We start from the raw sequence: 16995 nt of genomic DNA, 5'->3' as shown, positions 1-16995 counted from the left end.
TGAGGCATGAAACTCACTTAAACCCAGGAGGCAAAGGTTGCAGTGAGTTGAGATCATTCCACAGCACTCCAGCATGGGTGACAGTGCAAGAGTCTGACTTTAAAAAAAAAAAGAAAGAAAAGAAAAGAAAAGAAAAGAAAAAAGAAAAAGAAAAGAAAATAACAAATGCTAATGAAAAAAGACTGCTATTTTCAGCTGGAGCAGAGGAGCTGAGAGCTGCTGCGGCCTTCACGCAGGGCAGGGACTCTATGTGTCTCCATCTGCACCACTGTCTCCACCACCCGGCATATTTTATTTCTTATATCCCTGGCATGGTTCCTGCAGGTATCTGAACTGGCCACTCCTCACCTGACAAGTTCTAAATACGTATGCTGGGCCTTAAACAGTGATGGGTAATTCACTGAGCCCCTGGGGTCCCAGGGACTCCCTTAGAGGAGAAAGTAATTTGTCCCTGCTATTTTAACCTTTCTCCTTTCTCTCTCCCTTCTTCCTTCCCTCCTTTCATCTGTTTCCTTCCCTTCTGTATTAGTCCATTCTCACATTGCTAATAAAGACCTACCTGAGACTGGGTAATTTATAAAGGAAAGAGGTTTAATTGGCTCACATTTCAGCATTGCTGGGGAGGCCTCGGAAAACATACAATCATGGCAGAAGGGAAAGCAACCACGTACTTCTTCACATGGCAGCAGCAAGGAGAAGTGCTAAGCAAAAGAGGGAAAAGCCCCTTATAAAGCCATCAGATTGCATGAGAATTTACTCACTATCACAAGAACAGCAGCATGGGGGTAACCCCCCCCAGGATTCAATTACCTCCCACCAGGTCTCTCCCATGATGCATGGGGATTATAGGAACTACAATTCAAGATGACATCTAAACGAGGCTAATTAGAAGAAGACAGACTCACTAGACTTTGCCATATTCATCACACTGAGCCGTACTACTTCCAGAGCAGAGCAACCCAAGACTCTCAGAACCACAAGAGATGTGACCAGGAGAGAAGAGGGAAGAAGAGAGCAAAATTATACCATCTGTTTTAAATACGGATGTACTGTCCTTAAGAACTCTTACAATAGCAGATCCTCTCATACAATAGGCTCAAAATTTGGAGTCTTGAAACCATTTTTGAAATATGCCTTCTCTATTTATGTGCTATTCCTGCGTGACTAAGGGTTACTCCGGCTGCATCTACAATAACTAAATATAGGTGGTAAGAAGAAATTTGGAGAGCTTTCTATTAGAACATACGTTCCTGCAGAAATACTAGAAACCTGTAAAACATACCTACAGATCTGCTGAATGAAAGTCAGTTGGTCAGCAGGGCGCGGTGGCTCACACCTGTAGCCCCAACACTTTGGGAGGCCGAGATGGGCAGATCACTCGAGGCTAAGAGTTTGAGACCCACCTGGCCAACATGATGAAACCCCGTCTCTATTAAAAATACAAAAAATTAGCTGGGCGTGATGGCCCGCACCTGTAATCCCAGTTACTCAGGAGGCTGAGGCAGGAGAATAGTTTGAACCCCCGAGGCACAGGTTGCAGTGAGCCAAGATCACCTCACTGCACTCCAGCCTGGGCAACAGAGTGAGACTCCGTCTCAAAAAAAAAAAAAAAAGAAGAAAGTCAGGTGGTCAATCACAGTTTCTTACTGTAGTCACTAGAGGGTGAAATGCATGATAGGAGATGGAAAGAAAGAGTTTTCTCCTTGAGAAAGTCACTTTCAAAGTTCACTCTTCATCCAAAATTGATATGCTAAATATCTATATATTTGAACATGTGCTGAATACTAAATGTGTGAAATACTCCCTTCCTTAGAGTATTCAGAATATTAATCGGAAAATAAATGGCAATTAATTTAGCATCAAGTGGAAAAGGAAACATCAGGGATGTTATAAGCAATAAATCTGAATAAAGAAATATACCAACAATGCTTTACTATCTGTAGTGGCTGGACTGAAATCCACAGAGTCTCTAAAATGTGATTTGGCCATTTATGTCAACCTCCTTAGACCTGAGTAGGTAACAAGTGTCTGGATAGACTTCTCCCTTCTGGAAAACTCCTACACATCCTTTAAGACCTAGCTCAAATGTCACCACCCCCACTCCTGACAATTCGATCTTCTTCAGTTCCTAGTCTCAATCAGGCACTAGAGTGTCCCTCTTCTAGGTGTCTGCAACACTCTCAATCTACTTCTTTTTTCCTTTTTTTCTTTTTTTTTTTTCAGGCAGAGTTTTGCTCTTTTGCCCAGGCTGGAGTGAAGTGGCGCAATCTCGACTCACTGCAACCTCCGCCCCATAGGTTCAAGGGATTCTCCTGCCTCAGCTTCCCAAGTAGCTGGGATTACAGGCATCTGCCACCACGACCGGCTAATTTTTACATTTTTAGTGGAAACGGGATTTCGCCATGTTGGCCAGGCTGGTCTCAAACTCCTGACCTCAGGTGATCCCCTCATCTCAGTCTCCCAAAGTGCTGGGATTACAGGCGTGAGCCACCACACCTGGCCTCAATCTATTTCAACTTTAGGACTTACCACATTTGACAGAACTCTTAAGAGGTCTGACCTGCCCCTCCCCTTTGATATGGCTCAGAGCCCACTAGTGTGTGAATTCTCCAAGGCAGGGATTATAGCTTCTTCATCTTTTGCCTTTCACCTCCTACCTCTGCCCAGTGCCTACTATGGAATCATACACAAAGCAAGTCCTAAATAAGTGTTGAATACAAGAATGGAGGGGAGATTTGACTTTTGTTTCCCTCTTCCCTTTTCTAGCCAGAAGGGTTTATGAAAGTATAAAAGGAGAAACTAGAGTGGGTCAGAATAACCGGTCAACTGCCTTGATTAATCTCTTACTAGGTGCATGTCAAATATTTTGAATAATTTTGCAGTAATTTTCCTTATCATGAATTCTTCTGGGACTTTACTTGGCTTTTTAAAACTCTTCTAGGGCAATGCAATTGGCCTTCATGGGCTTGGTCTTCTTTACTTTTATGGAAAAGGAGTTCCCGTGGTAAGTTAAATTATTTTATTATCTTTTCATTTGTAGCAATTTACAGGGTAAAATTCATGGTCATTCATTAGTTTAAAGGAATTCATCTCTATTATCTGGTTTGCCAAACCGTTATATCAGATAATAGAGAATAAAATAATCCAGTGAAATATCTGCCAAAGAGACACTGAAGAACAAGCTTGTGACAAGAATAGTAATTCTAATTATATCTTAGGATCATAGATTCTAAGTAACCTTAGAAATCATCTCTCCTCTGAGGACTTTATTGATGGAGAAATTTATCTTCTTAGTCTTTTAAGTGACCTTCCCCCAATATCTAACAAAATGTACTGTCAATGTAGAAAAAGACATAATTATGATGAAAATGAGACATTAGTTCCTAATAGAGTCTAATATAATAATGAAATAAAATATATATTGTTTCTGATACTATTTTAATTAGTCTAAATCACATAGGGCACTGTCTATACTCTTTTGAAAAAGTGGAAGGCAATTGTTTCCATGGAGTTTTACTTGTGCCTTTGAGTAATAGAGTGTAATTATCTGCAGAATTATGCCGAAGCACTTAAATACTTTCAGAAAGCTGCGGAGAAAGGGTGGCCCGATGCACAGTTCCAGTTAGGCTTCATGTACTACTGTAAGTGCCACAAATACGGCTGCTTTATTTAGAATGACATATGCACTATTAAGACTGCTCCTTTTATAACAAACATCAAAGGGTTGGTGTGAGTGGTTTAGACAGAACATTTAGGCAACAAATTAAATAAGAATTTGAAAAAGACTAAAGAAAAGTACACCAGTTGGGAGAGGGGACAAGGAGGTGCAGAGTCAGGAAGCTCACCTTTGACAAGGTTAAGTTGGAGGTGCTAGCGATATCCCATGCACATCCCCAGAAGCAAGTATGAAACTCACAAGAAAGGTCAAACTTACAGAGAAGGTTGGAGAGGCATCAGCACACAGCTGTTAGTTAAGAGTAGTTGAAGCTGCAAAAGGAAAGGAGCAAGAGGGTGAGAGGAAAGAGCAGTGGACCATGGTAGATAACTAGTGACCCTCCATTCTGTATTGAAGGGTAGGCAGGGGAAGTACATCACTGAGAAGAATGGAAAGGCAAGTTCAGCGGAATAGGGAAAAAAAAATATATATATATATATATATATCGGAATACAGGAAAAAATATGTATATATATATCTCAATGGAGTCAAGGGAAGAACTTTCAAGGAAGAGTAAATGAATAAGCACCCCTGTGAAACGCAGTGAGAAGCATGGTTTAAAAAACAAGAGGCCAGGCATGGTGGCTCACCCTTGTAATCCTAGCACTTTGGGAGGCCAAGGCGGGTGGATCACGAGGTCAGGAGTTCGAGACCAGCCTGGCCAATATGGTGAAACCCTGTCTCTACTAAAAATACAAAAATTAGGCTGGTGTGGTGAGGGGCGCCTGTAGTCCCAGCTACTCAGGAGGCTGAGGCAGAAGAATCTCTTGAACCCAAGAGGTGGAGGTTGCAGTGAGCCAAGATCACACCACTGCACTCCAATATGGGCAACAGAGCAAGACTCCATCTCAAAAAAAGAAAAAAAAAAAAAAACAAGTAAGAAAGAATGAAATATCTATAAGACTTGGCAATACAGAAAATGTGGGTGAGGTCATTGGACTGCTTGGGGTGGAAGCCGGATGACAATGGCATGAATTTAAGATCAGGAAGTTGAGAAATAAAAGTATTCTTGCAAGCAGCGTGACCTTAAAGGGAAAGAGAGAGAAGGAACTCAGCATCAGGGGGACTAAGGACCCAGAAGGTGTTACTTTTAAGATGGCAAGAGACCTGAGCATAATTATAACTGATGGAAAGAGACTCCGAAAAACGTTGGTGGTATTAGCACCTGATTGGGCGCAGAGCAGTGGAAGCCTCTTTAACCTTGATAGATACGCAGGATTGCTCAGCCTCAAAGACTGGAGGGAGGGTGGAAAGGATGATGCGAATCTAAATATGGGGGAATGGGATGGGGAGAGAGGCGAGTGAGGAAAGACGATGTGAAGTTTTCTTCAATGATCTAGTAGGTACAAAGTTGACTTCTGTGAACAAAAGTCGAGTGGTTGACTAGGAGGTCTCAGAAAGCCATGAAAGTTTGTAATAATCTCTGTGGGGAGTGAGAGAGGAAGTGGCCAAGATAAACAGCAGGACAGCTGAACACACCTGAGTATCCCCACCAAGTCCTTCATGTCAGAGGCAGAGCCAGGGCAGCAGCAGACCGCATCATCAAGGAGGTCACATCCAGTCAAGGGGTCACTGGCATTTTCCACAGTGGCCCAGCAGAAGCACCTGTTTTGTACTATCTTGGGGGGTTGAGGTTGCCTAAGATGGCCTTGTTCTTTTAGTTCATTCCAAGTTCTTGGCTCGGGATCTACCAGATTTCCCAAGTTTCTAGAATAAGAAAAATAGTCATGGCTAATGTATATTAAGTCTTTGTATGTTTTAACTCATTTGACCCTCTCAACACATCTACGGGGTATCCCACAGTGGACAGATGAGCAAACTAAGCCAATGTTGTGGTTGGGCATCTTGCCCAAGATCCACAGTTGTGGAGCTGGAATTCAAACTCAAGCTATTTGCCTCCAGAGCTTTTGCTCTTAATCGCTACATGGTACTGCTTCTAAAGGCTCCAGTGTTAGAGCTGGAAGATGAAGACCATCTAAGGAAAGCCTTCACTTTTGCAAATAAAGTGCCTAACTCACAAAAGAACTAATGAGAGAGCCAGGACAAGAATTTTGGCTGCTGGGAGTCTGCTGGTTCTCTGATCTAGCTTCAAATGCCTATTCCTGCTCTAAGCAGGAGTTTGGTGAGAGTTCGGCTTCTTGGAGCTGGGATTTACCTGCTGCATACGCCACAGTTGTGGCTGGGAGAAGCTATATGGGTGCCCTGATATGGAAGGATGACAAAGATGGCGAGATGCATCATGGTGGGGCTTCGGGTCCTCAGAGACCATCACTTGGTTTCCTTTGCATTAACTTTAGTTATGCCATAGTGGGGAGATACTTTCACAAGACTAAGTAGTCCTTCTTTCTCGATTTTTTTTTCAGAATGGCTCAAGAATATAAATTTCCATATTCTTACTTAGAACCAAACTCAGTGTTCACCCCCACCTTCACAAATAGTGGATTTAAAGTAGCTTGACTCTTGGTTGGCTTTTCCCATCGTACTTAAATAGCAGGCATCACTATGACTATTATATCCAGTGATTATAATATAAAAAATAAAGTCAATAAGGGATGGCTTAAAACGATTTTAATTTTCAGCTGGCTCTGGAATATGGAAGGATTATAAACTTGCCTTCAAATATTTTTACTTGGCATCTCAGAGTGGGCAGCCCCTCGCCATTTATTATCTGGCCGAGATGTATGCAACAGGAACAGGAGTAGTAAGATCATGCAGAACTGCTGTGGAGGTAAATACAATATGAGGCTGTTTTTAAAGCACCTGTCATATATGACACAGAGGAGGTAATACTGTTCTTAAATTGTTGGTGTCTTTGATTTTATAAATATTACCTCTTTTCTTCCAGTTGACAACGTGAATACTGACATTTGTCAGAGGGGAAAAGCAGTGATGTAACTCAGGTTGGGGGAGACAGAGAAAAGATCTCTCCTCTCTCTGACATTTGGCTTTTCATCAAGTTCAGAGCTCACCTCAATATGCAGTTAAGGAGCTCTGTTTCAGCATTCAATCAAATCACCAGGGCAATTTGGCACTTCTAGTGGGATAGGGAGTTGCTACTTGGGAAACGAAAGGCTAGATTTAGCCTAGAAAATGTAGCCCACTTCTTCCCAGAAAGCAGCATCCTTTGGTTTTTGATGATTTGGATGACAGTTGAGAACGTGAATTCTTTCAGTCTGAGCCAGTGATGCGCTTTCCAAAAGAATGCTTTTAGGACCTTAATGTCCTTCATTGATTTATTAAACACGTCTGCTGCACCAGCATAAATACTCTATGTTGCAATCTGGCCCCTCTGAAGCTCATTTCAAAAGCTGCCAGCTAATGATCTATCTTTAGATTTGCTCCTTTGCCAACTTCCTAATGAATTATGTATGGCTAACCTCTTTTGGTTACATAAGGGCTATTCAGCTAAGTTGACATTTGTCCCCTAGGGCTCTGCACACCTCCCTCACAGTTATGTCACCTACACCCTCCGGCGCTGTCTTCCCTTCATTCTCTCCTTTTCACATCAGCTGTGGCCTTATAACTTGCCCTCGCAGAGCCGCAGTGCTCAGAAAGTCCCTTTAAAACACACACACACACACACACACACACACACACACGCACACATACAAGCGATACATTCTTATTCTTCCATATAGCCTCCAAGTCAGGAAAGTTTATTACACAAATTTAAAATAAGGCTGAGGAAGTTTCCCTCAAGACAAAAACAAAACAAACCCAAACACTTCTGATCTTTGTGCCTATAAAAGGTATTAACTCTTTACCCTAAATAATTTGCAAAATATAGACCTAAAATCCCTCCCTGACCAGCCCGTAGGAGCTGAAGACTGATTTCATTTCTCATTTGCCTGAGGTGAAGCATATTAACTAACTAGTCTGCTTGATTTATCTTCCTATACAGCTTTATAAAGGTGTCTGTGAACTAGGCCACTGGGCTGAGAAATTCCTGACAGCTTACTTTGCCTATAAGGATGGTGATATAGATTCTTCTCTTGTTCAGTATGCACTGCTTGCAGAAATGGGATATGAAGTGGCTCAAAGCAATTCAGCATTCATTTTGGAATCTAGTAAGATAAGTTAAAATTCTCTGCAATCCCCCAATCATACATATGCATATATGACTTTACTACAGAGGCATTTTAAGCCTTCCTAACGGAATGTCTCCTTTTTTTAGAAAAGGCTAACATTCTTGAAAAAGAAAAGATGTATCCAATGGCGCTTCTACTATGGAATCGAGCTGCCATTCAAGGTATAGAACCCAAATAAAAATAAGCACATACCCGGTCCCTGTCCTCTGTTATTCATCAGGTTTGCTTTAGCTGCGTGTTTGTGCACGTAGGCAGCAAGGAGCAGAATATCAAGTAGGTGACATTTCAAACTATACTGATGTTAGGGTCAGTCTTTGGTTAGAGATCATTTCCAGGAATTTATTTTCCCCATTATTATCAAGGTCCTTGGTTCAGCAAACCATAGGAATTTTTCTACGGCTCTGTCTCCATGGCACCAGAACAGTTCTTTGAAATATACAGTTTTACTCAAGAAATCAGTTTCTTGGTCTGGCTTCATTCATTCATTGCTGAGATCTTGACTGAACTAATCAGAGATGTGATCCATGTCTCAATGAGTTTACAAGCAAAATTAGTTATGTATTTATCTAAGGCTCATGTGATTTCTCTATTAAAATACCACATTGATGACTACCATAAACTTTAGATCTTTGCTACAATCATTAGCACATAAGAATGAAAAACCAAACCAAAACAAAACAGATACATGGCAGGATCCTCTCCCTTTTCCTCGAGTTTCCATGTCTCGCTTGCTGGCATCACATGAATAAGGAATGTAAGATACCAGTGGTGGGAAAAGCAATGGCAGGTGGTATTTGCATTGCATCGCAATGTCTCTTACTATTTTTCCCCTAAAATTATATTATTAAAAGCAGAGAAATACTGCAAAGCTGTCACCATTGGCATTTGGATATGTGAAAACTCTCTTGCAATAAGAGAGCAATTTTGCTTCCAATTAGGTTTCTTAAAATTGTCTTATGCTAAGGCCAAATCATCCCTTTTCACAGGAAGTGAATAGGATAAAAAATTATTCTCAGCTGACACTAATATGAAGCAGAGGAAGAAGTCACAGTGGTGCTTTCTCACATCCAGCTGAACCGGTAGCACATCAACAAGCCATCAGTGCAATTTTAGTGAGACATTCGCCTTAAAAAGTGTATGTTTTATAAAATGCAATGAAGGCCTTATTTAGAGTGGGGAAACAATACCTGCAACCTCTCAGCCATGGCCAATCAGCTCAATTACAACAAATACAGGTTTATTCCAAGCCAGGAAATAGTGTGGAAATTGCAGCAAGGAAAAGAGACATTGAAAACAAGGGTACATTGATACATACATATTTTTTTCTTTTGAGACGGAGTCTTGCTCTGTCTCTAGGCTGGGGTGCAGTGGCGTGATCTCGACTCACTGCACCCTCCACCTCCCAGGTTCAAGCTATTCTCCTGCCTTGGCCACCCAAGTAGCTGGGACTACAGGCATGCGCCACCATGCCCAGCTAATTTTTGTATTTTTAGTAGAGACGGGGTTTCGCCATGTTGACCAGGATGGTATTGATCTCTTGACCTCGTGATCTGCCTGCCTCGGCCTCCCAAAGTGCTTGGAATACAGGCGTCAGCCTGTACTGGCGCCCAGCTGGTACACTGATATTAAACTGAATTTCTCAATATAAGAAAGTCAGACTGCTAAAAATAATCATGTGTCCTAAAAGAGGTCAGGCATAAGTGTCCCTGAAGATATGGCTACTAAGTGGCTCACTTGGGGTTAGGAAATCTAATAATGAAATTTTCCAATTAGTCAATGGCCGTACTCCTTTTAGCAGTTACTCATGTGAAGAGGGCGCTGAACCATCAGGATTCAGTCACTGCCCTGTGACCATGAAATCGAAGTGGAAATCCCTCCACTGTCAGCTGATCCCCACGGGAGCCTGTCCAGATCGCCACATGCTGCCAGTCAGCCCCCTCATTAGGGTGGAGCTGAATTCCCCCAAGAACCAGCTTGTTCACTGCCTTCCATTCTTAGAGGCTTCAGGGATGCTGCTTACTGCCTGCACAACTTGAAAATGCACAGAATTGTCCTATCTGTTTGTGGTTATAGCCCAGGAGAAATCTTACGGTCAAAGGATGGCAGCTTTGGGCAAAATTAGAGAAGGAATAGGTTTCTCTTTAGGGCTCCATGGACCTCCTGCTTCTCCAGACTCCCTCAGGCCTCTTTTCTGGGCATCATTCTTATAAGTTCTTGCTCCCAGTTACTGACCTGTACATTTGGAAGCATCTGGAAAGCAAGCCTGGATAACTAATGTCTTTGTCAGCTAAGAATTTTATAGACCAGGTGCATTGGTTCACACCTGTAATCCCAGCACTTTGGGGGACCAAATTGGGAGAACTGCTGGAGGCCAATAGTTCAAGAACAGGCTGGGCAACATAGTGAGACATCATCTCTACAAAAAAATAAAAGATAAAAAAAAAATTAGTTGGGTGTGGTGGTGTGCACCTGTAGTTCCAGCTACTCGAGGGGCTAAGGCAGGAGGATCTCTTGAGCCCTGGAGATTGCGGCTGTGGTGAGCTGTGATCACATCACTGCACTAAAGCCTGGGCAACAGAATGAGATTATGTCTCGATGATAATAATAATAATATAATAAATAAAAAAGAATTTTATAATGTTAGCTGTATTCAGAGAGACTTAAAGATGGTTCACGGTATTATATCTTTTTGAAGTGTCTACATTTTAACAGAAGATTCTACAAGATTAGAATTTCAGTACCTAAAGGAATAAATTCCAAAGGATGTTAGGCACTACATTAGGCCAAATGAGAAAATTCTGGAAGGAGTCCTATATCACTTAATGCTAGACCTGAGCCCACACAGGGCACTTCCTCTTTTTCTGAGTAAGCCCAAGACCATGCCAGAAGGGCTGGCCATAGCTGAGATGGCCATCCTAGATGTTCCCTCATCTTTCCAATCAACACTGGTGGATGGGAACACAGACCCCAAGGGGACCCTTAGGGATCATCCCTAAGTGGACTTCAAAAGACTGATAGATCTTAAAAAGTCACATGAGTTTTTTCTACTTGACATATTTGTGTTTTTTGGAAAGTAATATTCTAAAGTACTTAATATCTGGGGAAAGTATTATCTAAAAAGTTTCCTTGCATGTCCATCCATTCATTCCATATGCATTTATCAAGCACCATTCCAGGTTCTAGGACTGTATCAGTGATTAAGAGTTCAAGGTGCTTGTCCTCATGAAGTGCCTGCCCTCATGCGGAAGAGAGAAAATAAACTAGTAAGCAAATCAGATAGCAGTGACATGCTATAAAAGAAATAAAACATGGAGATGACGTAGATAACTTCTGGGGTGGGGGCTGAGGGGAACTTTAGACAAGGTAATTGGAGACGGCCTCTAGGAGAGAAGTGGCATTGGCGCTTCTGAGAATGAAGAGAAGCCAGCCACAGGAAGAGTCAGAGAATTCCAGACCTGCCAGGTAGAGGGCCTTGAGGAATCAAATGCAGGGATCTTGTGCAGAGGGCAGGTGAGGCATGACTTGTAGGTGATAAGGATTCTGACTATTATTCCAAGGGCAAAGTGAAGTCATTGGAAGATTTTACACAAGCAAATAACATAACTTTATTTTACATTTTAAAAAGATCATCCTCTAGCTAAACAGTATGAGGTTTCTCTTCAGAGTGATGGAACTATTCTAAAATTGTGGTAATGCTTGCACATCTCTGTGAATATATGAAAAACCATTTCGTTGTACCCTTTAAATGGGTAAACTGGATGGTATGTGAATTGTATCTCAATAAAACTGTTACATATATACTATATATAACATATACATATATTTTACACATATATATATATCATGCTGGCTGGGTGTGGTGGCTCACGCCTGTAATCCCAGCACTTTGGGAGGCTGAGTTGGGAGGATTGCTTGAGCCCGGGAGTTTGAGACAAGCCAGAGCAATATGGTGAATATGGGTATGGTGGTGCATGCCTGTAGTCCTAGTTACTTGGGAGGCTGGGATAGGAGGATCGCTTGAGCTTGGGAGGCTGAGATTGCAGTAAGCTGAGATCATGCCATTGAGCTACAGCCTATGTGACAAAGCCAGGCCTTGTCTCAAAAATAAATAAATAAAAATTAAAAAAAAAAGATCACTCTGGCTGTTGTGTGAAGAATGGGTTGGAAAGTGAAGATAAAAGAAGAATTTGAAGCCTATTGTAGTATTGTAGGCTGGAATAGGCAGTGGAGGAGATGTCAAGAGTTAAGCACGTTTCAGAGGCACAACCAACAGGACTTGATGAATTGGCTGATGGAAGCAAGGGAAAAAGAACTCAGAATAATTCCCCTAGACTTATGGCCTGAACAATGGGGGCGCTGTACTGAGACAGGGAAGAAACTATTTCGTTTGGAGGAAGGTGTGTAGGGTGCTAGGAAATCTCTATTGGGCATTTTAAGTTTGAAATCCATGTGCAGACATCAAGAAGGCAATCATAAGCACCTGGGCCTCGGGGAGAGAAAGATGGTAGATAAAAATTTAGAAATAGTTAATAAAGACAGTCAATGGAACGAAACGAGGTCACCCAGAGAAAGAGCTGAGATGAAGCAGAGTGCTAGAGAGAGGCAGGGAGGAGAGGCGAGAGAAGAGAAGAGGGGAAAGAAGAAAGAGAAAAAAGAAAAGGAGTTGGGGCAAGCCCTTGACATTCCACATTTAGGAAGTGGGCAGAGGAGGAGTCAGGCAAGAGTTTGAAATAAAGAGCCCATGAGGTAGAAGGGAAACCAAGAGAAGGCAGTGCCATCAATGCTCCGACAGGACAGTGCTTGGGCAGATGGGGCCCATCACTCCAGTGCTGCTTGGACGTCGGGTAAGATGAGGACAGAGATGTGGCAATGGATTTGGCTGTATGAAGGCTATCTACCACCTTCAAAATAGCAGCTTCACGGGCAATGGGGCAGAAGCCAGGTTGGAGTGGGTTGAAGAGTCCGTGGGAGGTGAAGCTTTGGAGACAGTGAGCATAGAACACACTTTTGAAAAGGTTCAGTGTAAAGGGAAACAGAGAAATGGGGCATGAGCTAGAAGGAGACACCACAGGATAAAGACAGGGTTTATTTTTGTTCATAGAGGATGCTAGAGCGTGTCTGAATGGCGGATGGGATTGATCTGGGAAAGAAGGTGACAGTGGTGACGCAGGAGAGTAGAGCTTCAGGAGTGACATCTGAGAATGGGAGGGATGGGGTCCAGCTTCCCAAGAGTTAACCTACTTTAAAATATTAAAAGATAAAATTGGTAATTTTTTGTTATTTAAGAACATTTGGCCAGGTGCGGTGGCTCATGCCTGTAATCCCCGCACTTTGGGAGGCTGAGGCGGGCGGATCACCTGAGGTCAGAAGTTCAAGATCAACCTGGCCAACATGGTGAAACCCCATCTCTACTAAAAATACAAAAAAATTAGCTGGGCGTGGTGGTGGGGGCCTGTAATCCTAACTACTTGGGAGGCTGAGGCAGGTGAATCGCTTGAACCTGAGAAGCAGAGGTTGCAGAATGTGCCATTGCACTCCAGCCTGCCAGCCTGGGTGACAAGGATGAAACTATCTCAAAAAATAAAATAAAATAAAATTGTACTATACCATGGATGTTACACTATAATGAAGACAGTTAGCATTGACTGTTATATTTGTATTGCATAAAGTATATCTAATTCCAGTTCTGGGGTTCTGAGTGTTTTTGGTTCTTTTTTAGACTTGGTTATAGATACATACATATTTTAAAGGACTGAAACAAGATTATTAGGCTGAATTCCTGAAAACTATACATACATCATTTGAGTTATGATTCTTCTTTTTCTAATATTTCTATCAGGCAATGCATTTGCTAGAGTAAAAACTGGAGATTACCATTACTATGGCTATGGGACTAAGAAAGACTATCAAACAGCAGCCACACACTACAGCATTGCAGCCGACAAATACCACAACGCGCAAGCCATGTTCAATCTGGCTTATATGTATGAACATGGCTTAGGCATCGCAAAGGTAATTGTGTTGGTAATAATTCAAACCTAGTAATGACATCTGTGTGGGAAGAGAAAATGTGTAAATGTTTTGAATTTCATTGATGTCATCAATGTGGAGGAAGGAAGGAAAGGACTTAACATCTGCCAAATCCCTCCCATGTGCCAATACATATTACTTACTCCAGTATGAACCCTATGAGATAGAAGTTATTTTCTCCATTTATGCCAAAGACATAACTAGTAAGTAGAAGAGATCTAGTCTAGGCCAATTCAATTAATAAGTTCCTGCTTTTTCCAGCACATGTTTTTTCCAGTAGGCCCTGTCTCCATTTCCCTTCACCTCTGGGCCTTTTTTCCATTAAAATTTCCACTGGTTCTCAAGCTCTCAGGAACAAGGAGAAACTGAAAAGAGACCACAGCTGGATACCAAGGTGGTATTAATCCAGAAAAGTCTTACAAAGCATCTACTGTGTACATGACCTAGTGCTGGATACTCTAGAAAGGCCCAAGAGAGTGAATCTCCAGTCCTCCAAGACTACACTTGACTTGAGGTGATGAGTCATATTCATTTAGAAAAAGAGCCAGCACTACAAGGTGGTATTGATAAATCTCTTAGTGAGTGTAATTAAGGCAGAAGATGACATCAGGGTCTCACAAAGTGAGAAAGGTGTATTCAGTATCAATAATGATAGCAATAGCCAGGCATTGGGTTAAGTGGGCTATGTGTTTCTGTCATTTACATCACACAACCGCTCAATGAGATTAGCCCTAGAACTATCCACAGTGTATGCATCAGGAAGCCACAATGCAGAGAGGTTATGTCATTTGGCCAAGCCCCTTGCGGAGGTCATCAATGGTGGAGCCAGAATTTGAACCCAGCCCTGCCTGACCCTGTTTTTTGGTGAAAGAGTGGGCCTCGCAGTGAGTCATTCTTGGTGCTCCAGCACGTTTCTTTTCAGTGTTTATATTCCTGGCTGCATTTCTAGAGCCAAATAACGTGGGAATTACCAGCTTTCCTATGCTCTCTTCTTTCTTCCAGTTGTGTTAGTAATTGAGAATTATTGGTAGGGAATTTCCTATTTGAGAACTGCTAATGGTGCACAGTGAAGGGCTTCTTATTCAGAGGTATGGATCCCTGCCGTCCTGTCCTCCCCTGCAGCCTGCCTTTTGGTTGATCATTTTTCATTAGCCTTGGCACCCTAAGCAGTGGAATTTCAAATCCAAATCCAGTCTGTTTCCCCCATTTCTAGCAGGTGTAAGCTTCCTATGTTTGTAAAATGTGGGTAAGAATGGGACAGGATGGGATAGCTAAATTGGATGATTCTTAGGATTTTATTTAGCCATCCCTGGGTCCCTCACCCATTATCCACCGCAGTAAAACAGATACCTGCCCTACCCCAGGCTTTAAGGATAAAATGAATAAGCTTTTGTGAAAGGGCTTTGTAGTCAAACAGTGTGTAGAATGACTGTTATTTAGATCAAAAGGGAATTAGAGCAACTGCTAAGGCTTCAATAAGATTAAAGCCTTTCTTTACTCATCATTCCTAGTGCAAAACATAATATGGGAGAAGCACTGTCTATAGAAGGGATGAAGTGACCCCACTCCATGTGTCAAATCCATGTTAGCTTTCCTATCCCCAGCACCACCAAGTTATTCAAAAAGGACTTGGTTGCCCTGACAGCTGTATTCGCACCTAAGCGAGGCCATCTTGCCTGAGTCCCTGGGGACCAGCAGGGTGTCCTCTCAGGACACAGAGCCAGCAATGCTGGGGAGAGCACACTGCGAGCCAGTGCCTGGCTGGCAGACCGTCAGAGGCTGTGGTTTTTCTCTTTGGAGTCACCACTGATCTCTCTCCTAAGCACTTCCTTCGCAATGTCAAATAGTAGTTGTTAAGACATATGTTTCATACTTCAGGAAAACACTTTGAAGTTTCTCTCTGGCCAGTTTTCTATTCTTTTCTGCCAGGGTTCTTGTTAAATCATGGATAGTTCATTTTGTTCAGTCTCTTTCAGTCAGAAGTCTATTTTATTTTCCTACAGAAAGTCTCCACATTTAAAAAAAAAAAAAAAAAAAGCAGGGACTACTAGTAACCTCCCACCTGGATATGAGAACTTTAGGCTGAGCTAATGAGGGACCATTGCTCTTTGTTTTTATTTGGTTTCTTTTGTTTAGCAATTAGGAAAACAGTAACTGAGTACCCAAAGGTATCTTGCCATCTCAGAGTCAAATTAAAACAAGGCGCTATCACCTTCTCTAATTCTTAAAATGAATATCCTGGTAATTAAAAGCCCAAAGCTTGTTCAAATGAAAAAAAAGTAGGAGAATACGCCTTCCCAGCAGTTAAGTCATCAAGTAATTAAGCATTTCTTCAGTAAGGCACTTCGCAATCCTCTTTATTAGTGAATCCTCATGCAAACCAGTGAGAAAGATAAGTATAATACCACTACCACAGTATCTTTGAGAATCAAAGAAGGTGATATAGAATATTGCTTTATAAACATGCAGACATTTAAGACCTCTGGGGAAGAAAGTTAGATATAAATAATCTCTTGGTAAATCAATATTAAAATATGGGTCATTGTTGTTATCATCCATCTTTCAGAAAGGAAGTTGGGGCTAGGATGACGAAGGTGAGTTATCCTAGTAGCTTCACTGAGAAGCGTCTCAGCCAGTGAGCTCATTGTCTTAAACTGTGGGCCAGGACTGACTGCATCATTGTTCTGGGAACACTGAATAATGCCTGGTGAGGAATTGGGAGAGGACCTGAAGTAAGTTTAGAAACACAAGCATTCACACACACGTTGTTATGAAACTGTTTCTCAGGGGCCAGGCGTGGTGGCTCACACCTGTAATCCCAGCACATTCTGAGGCCGAGGTGGGCAGATCACTTGAGGTCAGGAATTTGAGACCAGCCAGGCTAACATGGCGAAACCTTGTCTCTACTAAAAATACAAAAATTAGCTGGGCAAGGTAGCATGTGCCTATAATCCCAGCTACTTGGGAGGCTGAGGCACGAGAATAGCTTGAACCCAGAAGGCACAGGGTGCAGTGAGCTAAGATCCAGCCTGGGTGACAGAGCGAGACTCCCTCTCAAAAAAATACCCAAAAAACGGCCGGGCGCGGTGGCTCAAGCCTGTAATCCCAGCACTTTGGGAGGCCGAGACGGGCGGATCACGAGGTCAGGAGATCGAGACCATC

General features: G+C 42.3%; 1 protein-coding gene across 2 annotated transcripts in view; it reads left to right on the top strand.

Annotated features, from left to right (window-relative positions):
* SEL1L2 (sel-1 suppressor of lin-12-like 2 (C. elegans)) overlaps positions 1-16995 on the top strand; it is a 145275-nt gene that overhangs the window by 121000 nt on the left and 7280 nt on the right. Inside the window, exons 14-19 of one of the 2 annotated variants that reach the window (XM_011962574.1) lie at positions 2942-3004; positions 3554-3641; positions 6295-6443; positions 7617-7782; positions 7890-7964; positions 13643-13815. In XM_011962574.1, coding sequence (XP_011817964.1) covers positions 2942-3004; positions 3554-3641; positions 6295-6443; positions 7617-7782; positions 7890-7964; positions 13643-13815 — 714 coding nt within the window. The remainder of the gene's footprint in view (positions 1-2941; positions 3005-3553; positions 3642-6294; positions 6444-7616; positions 7783-7889; positions 7965-13642; positions 13816-16995) is intronic. The other variant, XM_011962567.1, reaches the window with a different exon arrangement.

Source organism: Colobus angolensis, unplaced genomic scaffold, assembly GCF_000951035.1.
Source record: "Colobus angolensis palliatus isolate OR3802 unplaced genomic scaffold, Cang.pa_1.0 Scaffold117, whole genome shotgun sequence".
In the NCBI taxonomy this organism is placed as follows: Eukaryota; Metazoa; Chordata; class Mammalia; order Primates; family Cercopithecidae; genus Colobus; species Colobus angolensis.
The sequence above is the reverse complement of the archived record's forward strand: the minus strand, read 5'-3'. Positions and strand labels throughout refer to the sequence as shown.